The sequence below is a fragment of the Xenopus laevis genome, chromosome 6L (assembly GCF_017654675.1).
Source record: "Xenopus laevis strain J_2021 chromosome 6L, Xenopus_laevis_v10.1, whole genome shotgun sequence".
NCBI classification, from domain to species: Eukaryota; Metazoa; Chordata; class Amphibia; order Anura; family Pipidae; genus Xenopus; species Xenopus laevis.
Window position 1 is genome coordinate 2,992,652 of NC_054381.1, and position 22,640 is coordinate 3,015,291.

The following is a 22,640-nucleotide window of genomic DNA, read 5'->3' on the forward strand; positions in this document are numbered from 1 at the left end:
TATTAGTGACTTTAGGTTGGGAGGCTGAATGCTGGGAGTGGTCTCTCATCCTTATGAAGTGGACCTTGTAGATCTCTGGATATTTATCTGAGGGTCCTTAGTTGTGGATTGTATGTGACCACTAGGGGAACCCGATTTATTTCAGGTTTTTGTTTATACTGTAGGTGACTTCTGGGAATCTTGGTGGCTCTATGAATGTATTGATCTACAATGATGGGCTTGTAGCCCCTGTTGATGAAGTCTGGTTTCAGTGTTTTGAGGTGGTGGTTCCTTTCAGCAGTGTCTTGAAAGCTGTCATACATTAGATATGATGGTTTGTCTGTTGGCTTTATATATATATATATATATATATATATATATATATATGTGTATATATATATGTATATATATATATGTGTATATATATATATATATATATATGTATATGTGTATGTATATGTGTATGTATATGTATGTTTGAATAGTATTATCCCTAATGTGATTGATTGTGTCCAGAAAATGGATGTTAGTGGGGGAGTAGCTCATTTTCAAATTCATTGTTGGATGAAAGTCTTGAAACTGTTTGTGAAACTGAATAAGTTCTTGTTCAGTATTTGTCCAGATTATGAATATGTCGTCTATATAGTGGAGGTATGTCAAAGGCTTGGTGTTGCAAGTGGAGAGAAAGTCTTCTAGAGGTTGGCATGTTGGGGTGCAAAGCGTGTACCCATACTGGTTCCCATCCGTTGTAGAAATACTTCCTGGCTGAAAAACAAGCAGTTGTGTGTTAATGTAAACTCAATCAGTTGTACAACAGCTTGGGATGGTAGCTCATGCTTTTCCAGAAATGTTCTGCAGACATCTATACCATCCTTGTGTGGAATGTTTGTATATAATGATTCCACATCCATTGTTGCCAAAATGGTGCCCTCCGGAAGTGGTCCCATGCCTGCAAGTTTGTTTAGCAGATCAGTTGTATCTTGTAAATAGCTTGTTTTACTACTGGTTTTAAGATCTGCTCAACCCATCCTGATGTGCCTTCTGTCAGTGCCAATCCCAGATATTATAGGTCGTCCAGGGATACCTTCTTTGTGGATTTTAGGAAACATATAGAAGGTGCCTGTTTTGGGATTCTCTGGTTCCAAATATACCAGATGCGATTGTGTGGCTGGTAGTGTCTTGATTAAGTTTTTTAGTTCTTTCCTATAAGCAATTGTGGGGTCAGTATCTAGTTTAGTATAGTGATTGGAGTTTGATGGCTGTATGTGGGCCTCTGTGATGTAGTCCAAAGTGTTCATAATGACCACTGCACCCCCTTTATCGGCTGGTTTGATGATGATGATGATGTCCTTGTTGTTCTTGAGGCATTTAATGGCATTCCTTTCTTGGGCACTCAGATTGTGCTTCTGTTTCTCTGCTTGGCCAGGATAGTTGATTTAACCCTTTCTCTAAATGAGTTTATGTACTGATCTAGTTTGGCATTCATGCCTGCAGGAGGCGTCCACTTGACTTTCTTTTTTCTATATTGTTCCTGTTGTTTGGAGGTGTCAGAATCACTGTATGGCCTGTCATGAAAAAATTCCTTAAGGTGCAGTTTCCTAAAAAATTTTTTTTTGCTGAGTTCAGTTTTATCCATTGCTGTTATAGGGCAGTATGTTGGCCCCTTTGAAAGTACTTTAATTTCCTCTTTAGTAGGAGAGTAGTCCGATAAGTTTATCACACAGCGTTTTTGTGCGTAAGTTGGATCTGCAGAGCGGTCACTTTGAAATCGAAGCCTTTGTTGTTTTTTCTTTTTCTTAGTTCCCAGCAGTGTTTGTAGTTTTCTGTAGTATAGTTGTAGTCAGGGCCGCCATCAGGGGGGGACAGGGGGGACTGTTGTCCTGGGCCCGGATGTTTTGGGGAGTTAAGGGGGCCCGGCCGTGCTGCACTTACTTGCATTTACTTGCACAGCCGGTCCCCTGCATCCGAGCTCCAATGACTTCTTCCTGTGTTCTGATTTGCCAGGGAAATGTATGTCCCGGTAAAGCCACATGCGGATTGGTTGGGAGAAGTTTGAACCTCCCCTCTACTTTATCCAATAACCATGTGCCTTTACCGGGACTTAAATTTCACTGGCGAATCAGAGCACAAGAAACTGAAGATACCGGCATCTAAACTCCCTGGCTAAGGTACGTGCAGTTTTGTTTTTTCTTTTAACTTGTGGGAGCCCTGACCAATTGTTTTTTTAAATGTGTGGGGGCCCTTTGCAATTTTTTTTTTTAAGATGTGTGCGGGCCCTGGCTAATAGTTTTTTTTTAAAAAAAATGTGGGGGGGCCCTGGCTAATTGGGTTTTTTTTTAAGATGCGTGGGGGCCCTGGCTAATTGGTTTTTTTTTTAAATGTGTGGGGGCCCTAGCTAATTGTTTTTTTTTTTTTTTTTAAATGTGTGGGGGCCCTTTGCTATTTTGTTTTTTTTTTTAAAGATGCATGGGGGCCCTGGCTAATTGTTTTTTTTAAAAAAAATGTGGGGGGGCCCTGGCTAATTGTTTTTTTATTTTTTAAAGATGCGTGGGGGCCCTGGGTAATTGGTTTTTTTATGTGTGGGGGCCCTGGCTCATTGTTTTTTTTTTTAAATGTGTGGGGCCCTGGCCACCAATGTTTTTTTTTCTTTAACCACCACCTGACCACCAAAACTTTTAGGAGGAGTCTGGGCACCAACGTTATTTTTTTAACTTGTAGGGGGCACGTCATGTTTTAATGCCTGTGTCTTGTGTGGCCTTCATACTGAGGGAGGGGGGGCCCCAGAAAATGTTGTTGTGTGGGGCCCCGTGATTTCTGATGGCAGCCCTGGTTGTAGTGCCTGGTTAATATACTCAATGAGGGTCATTTATCAACAATGGGCAAATTTGCCCGTGGGCAGTAACCCATGGCAACCAATCAAACTGCTGCATTCATTGTTCTACTTGCAGCTGGCTTTAAAAAGCTAATCACTGATTGGTTGCAATAGGTAACTGCCCATGGGCAAATTTGCCCAGTCCTGATAAATGAGCCCCAGTGTCTGTTCCTGTAAAAAGATCTCTAAGGGAGGCAATTTCTTACTGTATGATCCTTTTTTGTTGTAAAGAAAACTTTGATGAGGTGGTTACATAGTCTCTCGGAAGTCCTGCTGCAAAGTTGTTGAGCAAAGTGGGTGTTGTAAGTACTTTTAACAGGGTTCCTTAGGGCAAGCCCTTTGGGAATGAGATTTTCCTTTTTGCAGGTTTTAAAGAAGAAGATGTCACAATCCAGATGAGCCAGTTTCTTTAGCAGGTTCTCAAGCTTCCATTTCTTTTTTTTTGTACAAAATTTCAAAGAACAAACACTGATTTCAGTGAAATCAATTATAAAAACAGAAAAGCTGTAAAAAAAAAAAAAAACCGCCTTCATAATAAATGAAGTTATATTTTTCTTCAAGAAAATATACAAATGGTTTTCCCAAATAATTCAAATTTACTCTCTCATCTCTCCATCTTTCTCCTCTTCATCGACACCACAACACTCCAATAATTCCCCCCTAATTTATACTCAGCCTCTGACCCACATTAGCTTCTGCCTTATCTGCTTGTCTATTGCAAATCCCCTCGTAATGACTTTACACCTCACACATAGACTGATATTCCTTTATGTTGGTCATGTGACCTATGAACTGAATGTTATGTGTATATATATATATTTATATAACAGAGAACAGCACAGCTTCTTTGTAATCAGCTTGAATAAGAAACTAAATGTTCTGAAAGCTTGTTATGATTATATTAGTTATGATTATATTAGTTAGCCAATAAATGGATCACGTTTATATCACTTTAAATATCAATTAACCCTCTGCAAATCAGGGCCCTGATGCTCCATATTCACAGGGACAGTCTCAGAAAGCTAATACTTACTCCATCTAACAACTATAGGGTAGTTAAGTTTATATAAGAAAAAGATCAAATCAATGGGCACCTGTAAAAGCTTCAAATATATTAACAAATATGTGGAAACGACACTTTCTAAGTAAAACGTTTTTTAAGTACAAGATTTTAATGTTTCTTTTTGCAGAGATGCAGAAGATCCCAGAGCAGCATTAAGCAGCAGAGGTTCCAAGTAAGAGAATCCAGGGATTTCTGGGATTCCTTAGATCCAGCCAAGGAGCCGTTACAGGTGCAGGACATAGAATAAAGCAGAGACACCGTGTGACTCAGGAATAGGATATCAGGTCTCTCAGCAAACCAAATAGCAGCAGATCTTCTTGTCTGTCAGTTACAACAAGTCGTAAGACAAAAGAGGCGCAACTTTGTAGCACAATGGAATGTGAGCAGCAAGACAACAGTCTTACAGGACATCAGAAGGTTATCAAAGAAGAGAAACCTTTCCCTTATGAAGAATATGGCAAAGTCTTCTCTTCAAATGTGACACTTCTTATACATCACACAGAGGAGAAACCAGTTTCCTCTAATGAATGTGGCAAAAGCTTTTCTACAAAGCAGAATCTCAAAATTCACCAGACAGTAAACACAGGGGAGAAACCATTCACATGCACAGAATGTGGCAAAGGATTTACTAGAAAGCAGCACCTCAAAATTCACCAAGCAGTTCACACAGGGGAGAAACCCTTCATGTGCACTGAGTGTGGAAAAGGCTTTTCTACAAAGCAAAAGCTCAATCCTCACCACTTGACTCACACAGGGGAGAAACCCTTCACATGTACAGAATGTGGGAAAGGATTTTCTAGAAATGATTATCTCAAAATTCACCAGACAATTCATACGGGGGAGAAACCTTTCACATGCACAGAATGTGGTAAAGGCTTTTCTATAAAGCGAACCCTCAAACTTCACTACATGACTCACACAGGGGAGAAACCCTTCACATGCACAGAATGCAACAAAGGCTTTTCTACAAAATGTGATCTCAAAATTCACCAGACAATGCACACAGGGGAGAAACCCTTCACATGCACAGAATGTAGTAAAGGATTTTCTACAAAGCACAAGCTCAGTATTCACCAGAGAGTTCACACAGGGGAGAAACCATTCACATGCACAGAATGCAGCAAAGGCTTTTTTAGAAATGATCATCTTCAAATTCACCAAACTGTTCATACTGGGGAGAAACCATTCACATGTACAGAATGTGGGAAAGGCTTTTCTAGAAATGATCATCTTCAAATTCACCAAACTGTTCATACTGGGGAGAAACCATTCACATGCACAGAATGTGGAAAAGGCTTTTCTATAAAGCAAACCCTCAAAAAGCACCAGATGACTCATACAGGGGAGAAACCCTTAATGTGTTATCCTAAACAATATTCAAGTATCCCTGAATAAATAGCTGTAATTCATTCTGGGTTATGTGTATCCTGCACTGCAGCTTTTGTTTTGTTACAATATATCAGAATTCTACTGTATGAGGTGCAGTTTGTTTACACAGGTAAAAAAAGACCCAATAATTATACAAAAGACCTATTTTACATAGTCAAATTGGGTTGAAGTCCATCAAGTCCATCCCCTCCAAATGAAAACCCAGCCCCATACACACACCCCTCCCTACTGTCACATAAATGATATATCCCCATATCTATACTAACTATAGAGTTTAGTATCACAATAGCCTTTGTATTATGTCTGTCCAAGAAATCCTCCAAGTCCCTCTTATAGTCATTAACTGAATCATCACCCGGCAGTGCATTCCCCAACCTCACTGTCCTCACTGTGATGAACCCCCTACTCTGTTCCTTTAAATGAAACTTCTTTTCCTCTAGTCTGAAGGGGAGGCCTCTGGTACGTGATTCTCTTTATGGGTAAAAAGGTCCCCTGCTATTTGTCTATAATGTCCTCTAATGTACTTGTAAAGTCTAATCATGTCCCCTCACAAGCGCCTTTTTTCCAGAGAAAACAACCCCAACCTTGTCAGTCTCCCCTCATAATTTAACTCTTCCCTCCCTCTAACCAGTTTAGTTGCACTTAGTCTCTGCACTCTCTCCAGCTCATTTATATCCCTCTTAAGGACTGGAGTCCAAAACTGCCCCCATACTCCAGATGAGGCCTCACCAGGGACCTATAAAGAGACACAATTATGTTTCATCCCTTTGAAGGGTTAACTTGCCTACGTGCCGACCCTTGTAGGCCTCTGTACTTGTTTTTCTGTACGACCCTGTACTGTCTCTTCTTAGACAACCTTGCATAAGTATCATCATGTACTATAACCAATATTATCAGCTTGCCTCAGCCAAAATATCTTAGCTAATACGCATATTTGTCTGTTATTTCTCTCTTTCCCGTCCTGAATGCTGAACCTATTACAGACATATACTATGCTAATAACTATGCTGATACGTCACTATATTGGGACGTCTTTACTTATAACCTATATAAGCCTATGTTTGACCTTCAATAAACTGAACTTGTTTGTAACACACAAACATATTGTGTCGTTCTTGCAAGTTCCCTGATCAGCGCGCCTGGAAGGAACGATATCAGATGGTCGGCCAGTACACAGGTTTAAATCGAGTCGACTCGTAGCTGCAGGGACAGTGCAAGGAAAGCTCAGTCAAGGTTTATTCCCTAACAGTTTCTGGTGTCAAAAGTGGGATTCGGTTGGAAATCCAAGGGTAAGTAGGATCGCTGTCTGAACTGACATTTTTTTTCTCTTACCCTTGGCTCTTTCCGTTATACCGATCCCTTTGGTATATTTCAAGGGAAAGGTTAAGCAGCTGAAATAGTCTCAAGGTAGAGACAGGTTTATATAAGTCTTGTGGTCAAGACAGGTTGTAGAGAATCCCAAGGTAGTTAGTTAAGATATAGGGAAGTCTCAGGTTGTGTACGGAGATCATTTCTTACTGACTGATTCGTCCTTCCATGCGTTTTATGTGTTCATGTTTATTGCATATGATTGTTGTTAATGACTAACTCGATTTTTGTGATATTTCCATGACTCTCCTCTACTTTTCTGTTTCCGCCAACTTTTAAATCGACTTGCCCCCTTATACCCATAAAAGATTCATAAGCTCTGACATTACAGAGACAGGCTATCTCTTTCTATCACATTGTGAAGCTTCATGAGTCCGAGAATTAGGTTATTAGCCCGGAACAGAAAGTGAGTGTGTAGAAATAACACACAAGCAGATTTCATAAGGAAGTCTGTAAATCACGTTATCATTACACTCTATCTATAATATAGTTAGGTGTATTACCTTCTCCTATCTTTTACTAATACAATGGGAGGTAAAACTTCTAATAGTCTAGCACCTCCTGAACCTGATGAAACATGTAAACAATATGTATATCGATGTAGTCCCACAGGGGGATTTTATGCAGACCCATAGGTAGATAAAATAGCAGGATGGGGAGAAGCCTTTTCTATACTGAACGTCTTGTGTCAGTGTGGTTCTTCTGGTGTACACCCATAATCTAATTAGGATGGGAATAAATATCCTCAGGACTGTTTGTGTCCTTATCAATTTTAATGCCCAAAGTGAGGCTACAGGTTCTGACTGCTCATCAGCCGATACAAAGGACGCAGGTCGACCATAGAGGACGGGACGGAGACTGATCACCTCCGGGATACGGGAAGACCTTTTTTTTTTTTTTTTTTGGTTTCTTACTCGTGTCAAACCTGCTATTATTGTTCATACCTGTTGTCTAAATCGACTCCTGGCAGCCAGCAACAACAGGTATTTTCTTGCCTGCAGCTCTTTATTGAACCTGTATAGAGCTATCTCTTACCCGGTATGTGTTTTGTGATACTCTTTTTCCGAGAAAGTAGAATAAGATGATTAATGTGTGTGGTATCCGGACGTCGAAAGGACGCTGATACAACTCTGTCTCTGTACATCATAATGATTCGGGTTTTGTAGAGGCCGCTGAAGCATGGTTTAAAGTTGCTAGATGTTTACACAAAGAATTTTGGTCTGAACAAAGAATAATCGAATCAAATGGGAATGTTAAAGTGATGTATTAGAAGCTCTAGCCCCACAAGAGTTGAGTGGTTGTAACTCATATGTCATACATAGAGCCATCAACTCCCTATGCTAGGAATGTTTCTTGTAATAGGAGCAAAGGAGAGCAAGAATCAGTAAGTGACCTAGAAGAAGGTCAGGTAAGTGACATAGAAGAAATTCAGGTAAGTGACATAGAAGAAGGTCAGGTAAGTGACATAGAAGGTCAGGAAAGTGACATAGAAGGTTAGGAAAGTGCTGTAGAATCAGAGGAAACTAGAAAGCAAAGAGAGGAACAAGAAAAGCTGCTGGTAGAAGGGTTAAGTTAGAAAATAGAGAATAGTGAGAAGAGACAATTCATCTTTCAGTGCTGAAAACAGCAGCTCTGATACAGGCAGTTCTCAGCCCCGCAGCCAAGCTCTACCCCGGCCCGTAGAGAAAAAGGGGGGTGGCGGGCGTCCCTGCAGCACGTCTCATTAACACTCACAGAAAGCTCATTCCATGGACAGCATGCACACTAGCGGAAGGTCAAAGGGCAAACATCTTTTCTGATAGCAGGTCCTGTATTGGTATTTGTCTCCACTATCTTCTGATTTGGAGGGCCAGAAATGTTATGACATCATCAGGTAATCCAAATAAGAATACAAATACAAATTTAGTAAAAGAGCTATTGTTAGCATTACAGCTTCCAACTGAGGTAGCCATTCTTAAAGTACAAGCGCACACAAAGCTTCAAACTCCAGAAGCTAAAGGAAATGCAAAAGCTGATGAGAGATCCAAGTCAGCTGCACTCTTGCCTATAATGACAGTAAGTTGCATCCAGAAAGACCACAAAGGGCCGTTGGACATAGATATCTTGGCTACAATACAGGACTAGGCCCCTGAGATGGAAAAAGGAAAGTGGTTGAAGCTGGGAGCCTCCAAGGATGATATGGGGCTATGGAAAAATGGTCTATTATACTGTCTATAAAAAGCAGTGTATGCTATGATGGCACATCTAACTCATGGACTTGCGCACTCAGGTAAGAATGCAATGGCTGCTTCAGTTCAGAAAAGTTGAATAGCACCTGTGTTTCCAGCATTTGTTGCAAAATATGTCTTTTCTTGTGTTACCTGTTTACATCATAATCCTGGTCAGGTAGTCAAATCTCTGAGACAGCTAAACCAGAATAACCCTTCCAGCGATTACAAATAGACTACAGCCAACTGCCTAAAGTAGGTCCATATGAATATGTACTAATATGTATTGACATGTTCTCAGGATGGCCTGACGCATGGCCAAGTTGCTACGGCTACAACAAAAGCAACTGCTAAGAAACTTTAAATGAGGTATGTGTAGGTATTATTTACCAACCTACATTGAAAGTAACAGGGGTACACATTTTACAGGGCAGATAATGTCTTAAATAAAAATAACCCTCAGAGTTTTGGGAAGGTTGAAAGCCTAAATGGTGTTATATAGAATAAAATGTAATAGATTCTGAAAGAAACATTAAAATCTTAACTTCCTTCCATTGCTTTGTTTTCAATATGCACCAATCCAAGAGGCCCTTACAAACTGTCACCCTACGACATTCTGTTTGGGTCAGCCCTAAGAATGGGATTGTATATGTAGCTGTTGTACAGAAATGTCCAAATGAAATACACAAATATGTTTTTGATTCTATTCCAGATCCAAATGTCAATACTGGTTCACACTATCTTAAACAGGGTGACTGGGTAGTGATTAAAAAACACGTGAGGAACAGCTTGGACCCAAGGTTTGAAGGTCCTTTCTAAGTGCAATCAGTAACACCTAGTTCAGTAAAATTATATAACAAAGATATATAGATCATGTTTCAAATTGTAGTAGAGCAAGTGTACCCGACAAGCATGTACAGTATTTGTATTTTAAGTACTACTGAGTTTTGGTTTCGTTCATATGTCCTCTAGCAAAAGTAATTTTTATGAACAGTCAAATCATTACATAACTTTACAAAAAAAAGAATAACTAAGGGAACCAATAAAAATGGTTGTTGGGTGTGTGGCATTAGGCCAACTGATTCAATGGGAATACCCATGGTAGTTTTCCCAATTTCTGCTCATAAACTAGTCTAATAATAACAATTATTATTTATATACGGCTTGGAAAATAGCACTATTAAAGCATTAAACACGTTTAAATGACACATGGAAAATAATGATTGGTCTATGTGTGTTTTACAGGCAACCAAAGATGAAGCTAATGAATTTAGCATCGAGCAGAAGATGGTATTTATATAACAACTGTTAATTTGACAGATACTAATTTTAAGAAAAGTATAGAGTTTTGGAACCTATTCTAAAATAAAATTAACTATTTATGTATTAATAACATAGAAATCTACCTACTACTTTATATGTGGTACATGGGCTTATGTTTAGTTACGAGAGAATAGTTATGGTACCTGTATTATTGCTACTTCAGCTCCTGCCATAGCAATTGGAGATTAGGATAATGTAACAGCAAATATTTTAATATCACGCCACAATCTTTTTAAGAGAATTGTTTACCATAGTAAGGTTTTATATTTTTTGGGGAATTGTAAATAAGATTAAAGAGTTACAATATGAAGCAAGGGCAATTAGGCATAAGGAGTGGAACTCTTTTAAAGGTTTCCAGTCTAGTAATATATTTAGTTTTGCTTAAGCAAGATAGTGTTTTCATGGTTTTCTTTATATTGCTATAATTTTATGCCCTTTATAAACTTACTGTGTTTATAATTTCTCAAAGTACAAAACCTAATGCTAAACAAATCTACCGTGTCAGGATTCAAGATCCTGATTCTGAAATTCTTTATAAAAGTAGTTTCTACCATTATAATTTGTTTACTTCTATAGATAAACAACTGAGCATGTGGAAGATTTTGGCAATTGTTTTTCTTGCTACATGTTTATGATGATGATGATGATGATTTCAAATGAACACTCTTTATTGATAATTCGAAATCTGTGATAGATGGGAACCATTCGTATTTCACAGTTAACTTTAATTACGGACGTCTTTTTCCATGTCTCTTTCCAAATCACTATATAGAAAATGTTTGATGACACCTGTCTCTACAAGAACACGACTATATCATGGAGATACAAGTATACTAAGTTCATCACTTCTAAGAACTATAATTGGGACAATACCTTTGCAGATGCCTTTATTCAAACCATCTTTTCTAAACGGCACTGGAACATGGATAAAGAGACTTATGTTTACTAAACGCAATATTTCAAAATACATGGCATGGAATCTTTTGGGTGTTGGTTGAATTAGATATGTAATACTAATTCTTTTAGTTTGTGTAGTTAGGCAAATAACAAGATTGGGATGGATTAGGAACTCTCCAGCATGTAGTTGTGTTAATTCTGCTGGTCAAGAATGAGTTCTTGGTTTTGAAGACAGGCCTAGCCCCTCTTCAGAGCATAGTAGCCTCAATACGGTTATTTGCATTTAGGTGAGTTTATAGTTTAGGTTAATTTTACCTATTGCCAATGATCAACTCCCTGTTTCTCGGTTTCGTTCACTTATTCCTCATCATACTGATACTATTGCAGCATATCACAAACACACTGATAAATTCTATGATACTGTTGTTAAAACTGTTGCTACCAAACACAGATTAATGTCTTTAGGTTGTCAGTTACAAGATGATTTACAACACCATTGGTATGAAGTCTTCACTGGTTGGTCACCTACTGGTTCTGCTATCATGCATTCTATTATTTATCCCCTGTTTATTGTTACAGTCATTCTTGTTCTTCTTGTTATTTTCATAATAATATCTTTCCTGCTCTTTTAGGAAGCGTATCCACTCTATGATACGTACTTCAGAAAATTCTCAGTTGAAGAAAATACATTCTCATATGTCTTTTTCACAATAGATGATCATGTTATGATCAAAGGGGGGGTTAAAGGGTTAACTTGCCTACGTGCCGACCCTTGTAGGCCTCTGTACTTGTTTTTCTGTCCTGTCTCTTCTTAGACAACTTTGCAAAAGCAGCATCATGTACTATAAACAATATTATCAGCTTGCCTCAGCCAAAATATCTTAGCTAATACGCATGCACATATTTGTCTGTTATTTCTCTCTTTCCCATCCTGAATGCTGAACCTATTACAGACATATACTATGCTAATAACTATGCTGATACGTCACTATATTGGGACATCTTTACTTATAACATATTTAAGCCTATGTTTGTCCTTCAATAAACTGAACTTGTTTGTAACACACAAACATATTGTGTCGTTCTTGCAAGTTCCCTGATCAGCGCGCCTGGAAGGAACGATATCAGATGGTCGGCCAGTACACAGGTTTAAATCGAGTCGACTCGTAGCTGCAGGGACAGTGCAAGGAAAGCTCAGTCAAGGTTTATTCCCTAACACCCTTGAGTTAAATGCCCTTTTTTATACAAGAACTTTATTTGCTTTAGTAGCCACAGAATGACACTGCCCAGAATTAGACAACGTGTTATCTACAAAGACCCCAAGATCCTTCTCATTTAAGGAAACTCCCAACACACTGCCATTTAGTGTATAACTTGCATTTATATTATTTTTGCCAAAGTGCATAACCTGCATTTATCAACATTGAACCTCATTTTCCAGTTTGCTGCCCAGTTTTCCAGTTTAGACAAATCACTGTGCAAAGTGGCAGCATCCTGCATGGAACCTATAGTTCTGCACAATTTAGTATCATCTGCACAAATAGAAACAGTACTTTCAATGGCACCTCCAGGTCATTAATAAACAAGTTGAAAAGCAAGGGACCTAGTACAGAGCCCTGCGGTACTCCACTAACAACACTGGTCCAATTAGAAAATGTTCCATTTACCACCACTCTTTGTAGTCTATCTTTTTGCCAGTTCTCTATCCAGGTACAAATACTATGTTCCAGGCCAACATTCCTTCATTTAACCAGTAACCTTCTGTGTGGCACTGTATCAAATGCTTTAGCAAAGTCTAAGTAAATCACATCCACTGCCATCCCAGAATCGAGGTCTCTACTTACCTTCTCATAAAAAGAAATTCAGTTAGTCTGGCAAGATCTATTACACATAAAACCATGCTGGAACACACTCATAGTATTAATATTTTGCTATGAAGTCCAGTATCTTATCCTTTATTAACACCTCGAAAAGCTTTCCTTCCACTGATGTTAGACTAACTGACCTATAGTTCTGAGACTGAGAACGGGATCCTTTTTTGAATTGAGGCACCACATAAGCAATTCACCAGTCTTTCAGGACTATGCCAGATCTCAATGAATCCTGAAAAATTAAGTAAAGAGGTTTGGCAATCACAGAGCTAAGCTCGCTAAGTACTCTGGGATGACTACCATCTGGCCCCGGACCTTTGTTAATCTTAACATGTTCTAGTCTCTTTTGAATTTCCTCATGTGTGAACCATGTATTCTTAGTTGTATTACTAGAATTGGGACTATTAAGGAAACCTTCACTTATTGGTTCCTCATTTGTGTAGACAGATGAAAAATATGAGTTTAGAATCTGCGCATTTATTTTGTTTTCATCAACCAGCTGACCCCCCTCTGATAGTAAGGGTCCCACCCCTTCCTGCTTCATCTTTTTTACTATTACATAGTAACATAGTAAGTAAGGTTGAAAAAAGACACATGTCCATCGAGTTCAACCTTTTTTTTTTATTTTTTATTAACTACCTATCTGCCAGTTGATCCAGAGGAAGGCAAAAAACCCATCTGAAGCCTCTCCAATTTGCTTTAGAGGGGGAAAAATTCCTTCCTGACTCCAAAATGGCAATCGGACTAGTCCCTGGATCAACTTGTACTATGAGCTATTTCCCATAACTCTGTATTCCCTTACTTGCTAAACACCATCCAACCCCTTCTTATACCTATCTAATGTATCAGCCTGTACCACTGATTCAGGGAGAGAATTCCACATCTTCACAGCTCTCACTGTAAAAAAAACCCTTCCGAATATTTAGGTGGAACCTCTTTTCTTCTAATCGGAATGGGTGACCTCATGTCAGCTGGAAAGACCTACTGTAAATAAAGCATTAGAGAGATTATTATATGATCCCCTTATATATTTATACATAGTCATCATATCACCCCTTAAGCGCCTCTTCTCCAGCGTGAACATCCCCAATTTGGCCAGTCTTTCCTCATAGCTAAGATTTTCAATACCTTTTACCAGCTTAGTTGCCCTTCTCTGTACCCTCTCTAATACAATTATGTCCTGTTTGAGTGATGGAGACCAAAACTGTACGGCATATTCTAGATGGGGCCTTACCAGTGCTCTATACAGTGGGACCCCCTCCTCCCGTGACTCTCTGCCCCATTTAATACAAGTCAAGACCTTATTTGCCCTTGATGCTGCTGACTGGCATTGCTTGCTACAGACAAGTTTATTATCTACAAGGACTCCAAGCTCCGTCTCCATTATGGATTTGCCTAGTGCAGTCCCATTAAGGGTATAAGTGGATATTGTTACATCCCAGGTGCATGACTTTACATTTATCAACATTGAATCTCATTTGCCACTTAGCTGCCCAAATTGCCAGTTTGTCAAGATCCTGTTGCAAGTGCCACATCCTGGATGGAATTAATTGGGCTGATAATTTTGTCTCATCTGCAAACACCGATACATTACTTACAACACCCTCCCCTAAGTCATTAATGTCATTAATGAACAAGTTAAATAGTGGGGGACCCCACTAAGAACCTTACTCCAAGTAGAGAATGTCCCATTAACAACCACCCTCTGTACCCGATCCTGTAGCCAGTTTCCTATCCATGTGCAAACGACTTCATTAAGCCCAACAGACCTTAGTTTAGAAAGCAGTTGTTTGTGGGGCACAGTATCAAACGCTTTGGCAAAATCCAAATAGATCACATCTACTGCCCCCCCACTGTCCAGAATCTTACTTACGACATCATAAAATGCAATCAAATTCGTCTAACATGACCTATCCTTCATAAAGCCATGCTGATTGTTGCTCATAATGCCATTCATTAGGACAAAATTTTGAATGTGATCCCTTAACAAGCCTTCAAATAATTTGCCCACCACAGATGTCAGATTTACTGGCCTATAATTGCCAGGCTGAGATCGTAATCCCTTTTTAAATATTGGAATAACATCAGCAGACTGTTCGGCATGTAGGGGCCTTGCCACAGATTCCCCTTGATGGTATTTTTAGTAATACCATTTTGACCTCGTGTAAGACAAAACTCAGTAAAGGAAAACCTTTAGTAATAGTCAGGCAATTTATTCATCATAATACAACATAACAGTTGTGTCTGGGTAAGCTGTTGGAGTAACACACAGAATGTCAGCCAAGGACTTACCAAAGACCCACCTCTTGGTCCAGGCGTTATATAGCTTTCAGAAGGTATTTATAGTAATTATGACAAGGGGTTCACGGAAATACCATACATAGTCTGGAGAGGAGACTTACTGGCATACTGTATATATTTATACATTCCTGTAAGATGTGCAGTTTTGCAACATAAGAGATTTCTGGTTCCAACTGTCCACAGTCTCGCAATCAGCTATTGGCTAAACATAACCATTGTGGTACAGACAACTATTGAGCAACACTTCTGCAAAAGGGCATAAGAGACATGCTGACACTATGCTGACACTCTGGAATTTAAGTAACAGAGTGATGATCTTTTGTTTGTATGGCCTAGTATAAGTTATATGAGTGACCATTGTCCACAGTTGACCATTAGCCCTTATAGTCCATGCTGCCTTGGGCCCTATAGCGTTATGGCGTCATAGAGGGCGGGGGTGACAACTATCAACCCTCTGGCACTAGCCATTCGTCCGTCTTAGGATTTAGACCGTTCCAGATATAATTTTCAATAATTGAATCCCCTATAACTAGAACCTGCTTTTCCTTCCTTGCACACCCCCCACCACCCGTATTAGAGCCACTGCCTCCCGGGGTGCTCCGAGAGTCAGCCTGCTCCATACACGCCAGTTTGGAGTTTTCCTCCCCAGCATCTTCAGCCAAAACGGTGAATTTGCTGTTTTGGACAAACTGTGGACCAGCCCCTCTACTCTTCTGTCCCCTACTTCCCCTCTTGACTGTCACAAACCTTCCTCCCTCATTAGCCTCCACTGCCCCTTCTCCTCCTCCCCCCACTCCACTAGCCCCTGCCAGTGGTTGCTCTGTGAGCCTCCTGTCATTCCCCTCGTTTGCCGATGCTCTCAGTGCTGCAAGTTCACCCCTTAGAGTCTGCAGCTCAGATTCCAAGATGAAAACCCACCGACATCTCTCACATGTAAATACTGCCTGGAACTGCTGCTCCAACACCACATACATGTGACAAGACACACACTGAGTAATACCAGCAAACCCACTCATATTTACACTGGTACTTACAGTCTCCCAAATGTAATTCCTCACAAACGCCTTTTTGGTTTTAAACGCCTTAAGGTTTTTAACTGCTGCTGCTTAACACTTAGGGGCCGATTCATCAAGGGTCGAATATCGAGGGTTAATTAACCCTCGATATTCGACTAGGAACTAAAATCCTTCGACTTCGAATATCGAAGTCGAAGGATTTAGCGCAAATGCTACGATCGAACGATCGAAGGATTATTCCTTCGATCGAACGATTAAATCCTTCGAATCGAACGATTCGAAGGATTTAAATCCAACGATCGAAGGAATATCCTTCGATCAAAAAAACTTAGGCAAGCCTATGGGGACCTTCCCCATAGGCTAACATTGACTTCGGTAGGTTTTATCTGCCGAACTAGGGGGTCGAAGTTTTTTTTAAAGAGGCAGTACTTCGACTATCGAATGGTCGAATAGTCGAACGATTTTAAGTTCGAATCCTTCGATTCGAAGTCGTAGTCGTAGTCGAAGGTCGAAGTAGCCCATTCGATGGTCGAAGTAGCCTAAAAAATACTTCGAAATTCAAAGTTTTTTTACTTCGAATCCTTCACTCGAGCTTGATGAATCGGCCCCTTAATTCACATGCAACACTTCGATCACATGCAACACTCGCTAAGCAGCTCCCACACTCGCTTTGCCTTCACAAGTTTAACGTTTCAACCAGAGCACACAAAGCCTGTTTAACATATTTAAAAAATAATTTTGGATTTTTTTTACTGCTTGCTGCAATATCCTTTTCTATATCAATATTAGCTTGCCTTATAGCTTCTTTGCATGATTTATTGGCCTCCTTGTACCTTATAAATGTTTCGGCTGTACCAGATAACTTGAAAGCCTTAAAATCAGGTCTTTTCTTACCCACCTCAACACCAACGCTTCTATTGAACCAAAAAGGTTTTGCTTTGCAACGACGTTCCTTGCTTACAAGTGGAATATACTGACAAGTAGATTTATTAAGCAGCATTTTAAAGACTTCCCATTTTTGTTCTGTGTTTAACCCTGTGAAAAGCATTTCCCACTTAATATGTTGCAGAGATGCCCTTATACTGTCACAGTTTGCACCTCTGAAATGTAGTGTTTTAGTTGGTCCCTTATAGAATTGCTTTTGCAACAGAATCTCAAAGGAGACCATGTTATGATCACTATTCCCTAAATGCCCCTCACCCACACAAATGTTAGAGATGAGTTCAGTATTATTAGTTATTACAGGTACAAAAGAGAGTTATTCCTAGTAGGTTCTTGAACGAGCTGGAATAAAAAGTTGTCATTCAGCATATTTACAAACCTACTCGCTTTTTCTGTCTTAGCAACCCCATTACCCCAGTCAATGTCTGGATAATTGAAGTCACCCATAGCAACAACTTGACCCAGCTGTGAAGCCGCTTGTATCTGCAAGAGTAGCTGGGCTTCATACTCGACACTTATACCAGGTGGTTTATAACATACACCAATGAGAATTCTCTTTGTTACCTTTTGCCCAATCAAAATCTCTACCCAGAGGGATTCTACACCCTCACCAGTGGCAGCTATTGTTATTTCTTTAGCGCATGGCTTTAATTCAGGCTTTACATACAAACCCACTCCTCCACCCGCTATTTAATCCCTCTGTCCCTCCTAAAAAGGGTGTAACCATTTAAATTCACAATCCAGTCACATGATTCATCCCACCAGGTCTCAGTGATACCAATTATATCATAATGTTTAGAGCAATTAATTCCAGGTCTCCCACTTTACCTGACAAACTCCGTGCATTTGCAGCATACAGCCGAGGTTACTACTTTTACTTTTGAAATTTGCATTAGTTAGGGGAGAATTATATGTAAAGTTAGTATTCTTCTGTTTTCCTTGTAACAGAGGGACCTCCTTAGCTGGTAAACTGTATGCCCCCCTCACTCCTCCCCCATGACCCCTTACTAACCCCACTGCCCCGTCTACCCTAGCTCTCCCATAATTCTTTATCTCACCCACCCCCCCTTGAGTTTAAACACTCCTCCAACCTTTTAGCCATTCTTTCCCCCAGCACCACGGACCCCCTTCCATTGAGGTGCAAACCGTCACGACTGTATAGGTTGTAGCCAAGGAAAAATCAGCCCAGTGCTCTAGGAACCCAAACCCTTCCTTCCTATACCAAGACTTGAGCCACACATTTAGCTCCCTAAACTCCCGCTGTTTTCCTAAACTTGCACGTGGCACAGGCAAAATTTCAGAAAAGATGACTAGATGAGCCTAGATCCCTGAAATCATTCTTTAAGGTCTTCCATCTACCATTCATTTTGTCATTAGTACCGATATGCACTAAGACAGTTGGGTCATGCCCAGCCCCACCCAATAATTTGTCTATCCGATCAACCACATGCTGAACCCTGGCACCAGGTAGACAGCAAACTGTTCGGTTGTGGCGATCCGGACGACAAATTACCCTATCCACTTTCCTAATAATTGAGTCCCCTACAACCACAATCTGCTTAGTCCTGACTCTACTCTCCTCCCCACCACTACTAGAGAAACTGGTCTCCCGGCTGTTAGAGAGATCAGCCCCATCTAGAATTGCCAATCCAGAGTTCATACTCCCATCATCTTCACACAATCTGGCAAATTTGTTGCAATGTATAATCTCTGGATCAGCCTCCATTTACCTTTTGCCCATTTTCTAACTGTCACCCAGCTAACTGCCTCAACATCCTGCTGCTATTCTGTTCCCCCCAAATTATCTGACCCCGCTAGGTCCTGCTCAGTGAGAAAAAGACTTCTTTTAAGATTGTTAATCGACCGCAGTGTTGCAATTTGTTGCTCTAGTGACTCTAACTCCAGCCTCCAAAGTGCCAATTTGCTCACAACCACCACAGAGGTAAGAATTGTTGTTCCAAATCTGCATACATATGGCAGAATGTGCACTGAGTCAGACCTTCAATCTTGCTAGCACTCATTTTCCCAATTACAGATCAAGACAGGAATAAAAAAAATAAATAAAATTAAATTAAAATAATTAAAATAAAATTAGGGTTTAGAACAAACTTTTGACCTAGATTGAACCTCCTTTAGTTTGAAACTCCTGTGTTTGTAACTCCACTTACAGATCCCCCACTTAATTCCTGTGTTTGGGTACAAAATCTGGTTTGTGCACAAAAGGATTTAATTATTTTACAAAAAATCCATGTAGCAAATGCAGTTATGTGTACAAAAAACTTGGACAGAATATATACTGGTGTAAATAACTAGTACATGCCAAACTAGATTTCATTGACAAAATAGATGCTAAAGCAAGATCTTATAGCACAGGATTCATTCTGTCAACAAAATAAAAACTCAGTTTCACAGAACCGATATCAATTCTGTGTATAGGGTATCCCTCATTTATAGTGCACTAATAGGACTAGTAAGGGGTAGTAAATGCTGTAATTAGTCTCTCAAGTAGAGCCAGCCAGGCTGAGGGCTACATACAGTATACGGAGTAGCTCTTGGCTCTACCAAGGAGTATAGAAGGGATTTGATTGCTGGGACTTAGATAGATCCCATCTGGGTTTCACATATGAGGAGTCCTTAGAGGAAACAGGAGAAACTCTGGGTGGACTGATATTTTCCTCTATTCCCTTCTATCAGAAGGAAGACTCTAGTATTTGTTACTATTATGAGTATACACTCACTACTGCTCAATGATTGTGCTTTGTACAATTTCTACTTTCCTGTATGGATTGTTGTAATAAATCAGTTTTAAATATTGTTCAGGAACCACTGGCTGAGAAATATAATTGGAGCAAAATGTGTTGATGATTCTAGAGAAAGAAAAGAATGTAAAACAGAAATATGATCATTTTATGTGATATGACTATTCTTATTATTCTTGTAACTAATCCATCATTATAATAGGCCTAATATCCCCTCACTAATGTCTGACAAACTCTCACAGTCACTAATAAGCTTTGTATATGATTGTTATTCTCCAATGTCTCCTCCTCCTGTAATCTTGCACCAGTTATATCAGTCTCTTAATCATGTGCTCAGCTATAGTTCAACTACTACATAATAGGTTTAGCCAGAGATGTGGGACTGATATTAGTATTATAGTATGATATGTAGATCATATGAGCAGTCTCTAGTTAGCCGACTACTACATTATTAGTGTAACAATACAATTCAGCCACTCAAACAAAATGGGTCATTTGTGCAGAGGTAATTTTAGGGGAGCATAATTTATTTATATAGAAGCAGCAAGTTACCCAGAACTTCATATTCATTTATAACTCACAGGGTCTTACAATGCTGCCCCCTTACGTGCCCCGCACTTATCTCTTTCCCATCAGAGTGGGTCGGGGGGGGGGGGGAGTAGAAGCAGCTAAAGAATTTTCAACTTTGGATTCAGCCAAATCTTGCTGAAAAAGGCCAAATCTTGGCTGAATCCCAAACCGAATCCTGAACTCGGTGCATCCCCAGTACAAGTGGGTTATTTAGTAAAACTCTCATTTTTCTGGTCGAGCTTTTTGGGGCAAAGCATTGAATTGAGCACAACCGCACACATATTACACTCACTACGCCTTGACAAAGCTATTAATGCGAAACGCGCGTCGGCGTTCGGATTCCTCTTTTAAACTTAATTTTAGAAGGATTTATCTATTGGGCTAATGGAATAGAAGGGGTGGGGAAGATACTCACTTCAACCAATGCTCGGTAATCTCTCTTTTCTCTGCTACTAAAGTCACAAGAGCCCGTGGATTTGTGGTTTTTTAGGGTTATTCAGCTCTTTTTCAGAATAGGATTTAGATTAATTACGAGACCACAGTCCCGGATACTCTGCCTCCTTGTCTTTGTGGTGTCCCAGGGATAGCAAACAATTAGGTAGTAGTTTTGGGACAACTCCACCTCTTGTAATTTCCTTTTCTTGCTAAAACTTTTTAACCTGAGCATCATGTGTATTTCTTAAAAGTAATTTATCCCATTAATTGTGGTCCTCACTATATCAACTATTGTATTTTTACCTATTTATCAATATTTATTACTTAGCACTGTTAAGCACTTTACAATAAATTAATTTCGAAGCAATGATGAATTTTTGGTAATTGCCATTTAATAGCAATCATATCAGCACTTGAAGCACTTTATTGAATCTTTGATCAGATTGATTGTGGATGCAAAACCAACGTACCAGACAACACATTGTATCATAAGGTCATTAATTTGTGTGAAAGTAATTAATTAAGTATTTATTAATCTTTAGTTATATTTAATAGAATGAATTATATTGCACTTGCACTTTAATATAATTTATTTTTGGTAAAATTAAGCACTTACTTTAATTAGTTAGTGGTTGCCTTTTGACAATCACAATAAACACTTAATAGGTAATCTAATAATTGAGGAACCGCTGAACGAGTGAGAGGCAATTGGGGTTCTTTTCTCTCTTCATAGAATTAATTGAAAGCTACTGACTTAGGTCAGACCTCTGCCTCTGCCGTGGGACGAATTTAAGTTTATTTGGGATCACTTCGTTTTTGCACATATTACACACACGACACATATCAGAACTGACACCAGAATTAGAAAAGAGCAAATGGGTCTGATCTGTGTCAAGTCAAGTAGAAACATAATTGTGCAAATTATAGCACATTGGCTGCAACTGTGTCCGCCATACTTTCCCCTGGTAACTGCACCTGCATTATAGGGAAAGTGCTGCATTGTGGGTAAACAACATGGCCATTAAATAAACCTTAAAGTCTATGTAGTACAATGTGTAGCCTTGGTGATTTTATATAAATCTGCCAAATCTGAACTGCACATCTCCTTGCCCAGTGGCACTCCAGGTGCATCATACACAATAGAATAGAAAAATTGTATTTTCCTTAGAGGGAGTTCAGAATCCATCCACCAGTGGGTCACTCTGCTGCCTTACTGAGCCACATATACAACATTTATCCATATGGAAATATTCACCCATGGTGAGTCTCTGCCTTTGACAAAGCTGCCATAGTGATGCAATAGTAGTTATGTAGTAGTTAAACTATAGTTAATTATTGACTAAGAAACTACTTACAAGGTCTACATGTTGTACCAGAGCATGTGCAGTGAATCAGCAGAAAAGAAGATGGGGAGCTACTGGGGCATCTTTGGAGACACAGATCTTTACTGCTAAAGGGTTGTGGTTGCCTTGGGTTAAGAGCTGCAGTATTTCTGGTCAGGTGATCTCTTCCTGTTACAGTTAGAGCTGCAGTATTTCTGGTCAGGTGATCTCTTCCTGTTACAGTTAGAGCTGCAGTATTTCTGGTCAGGTGATCTCTTCCTGTTACAGTTAGAGCTGCAGTATTTCTGGTCAGGTGATCTCTTCCT

At 39.6% G+C, this 22,640-nt stretch overlaps 3 protein-coding genes across 7 annotated transcripts in view; 2 read left to right on the plus strand and 1 right to left on the minus strand.

The window, feature by feature from the left end:
• LOC108719529 (zinc finger protein 208) overlaps positions 1-5,412 on the plus strand; it is a 30,647-nt gene extending 25,235 nt beyond the window's left edge. Inside the window, exons 5-6 of the mRNA XM_041566772.1 lie at positions 4,042-4,086; positions 4,191-5,412. Coding sequence (XP_041422706.1) covers positions 4,042-4,086; positions 4,191-5,309 — 1,164 coding nt within the window. The 3' untranslated portion in view covers positions 5,310-5,412. The remainder of the gene's footprint in view (positions 1-4,041; positions 4,087-4,190) is intronic.
• The window catches only part of XB5897957.S (hypothetical LOC495453 S homeolog), a 658,286-nt gene that overhangs the window by 351,534 nt on the left and 284,112 nt on the right, over positions 1-22,640 (minus strand).
• LOC108719569 (gastrula zinc finger protein XlCGF57.1) overlaps positions 1-22,640 on the plus strand; it is a 135,159-nt gene that overhangs the window by 71,034 nt on the left and 41,485 nt on the right. The gene's annotated exons all lie outside the window — the stretch shown is intronic.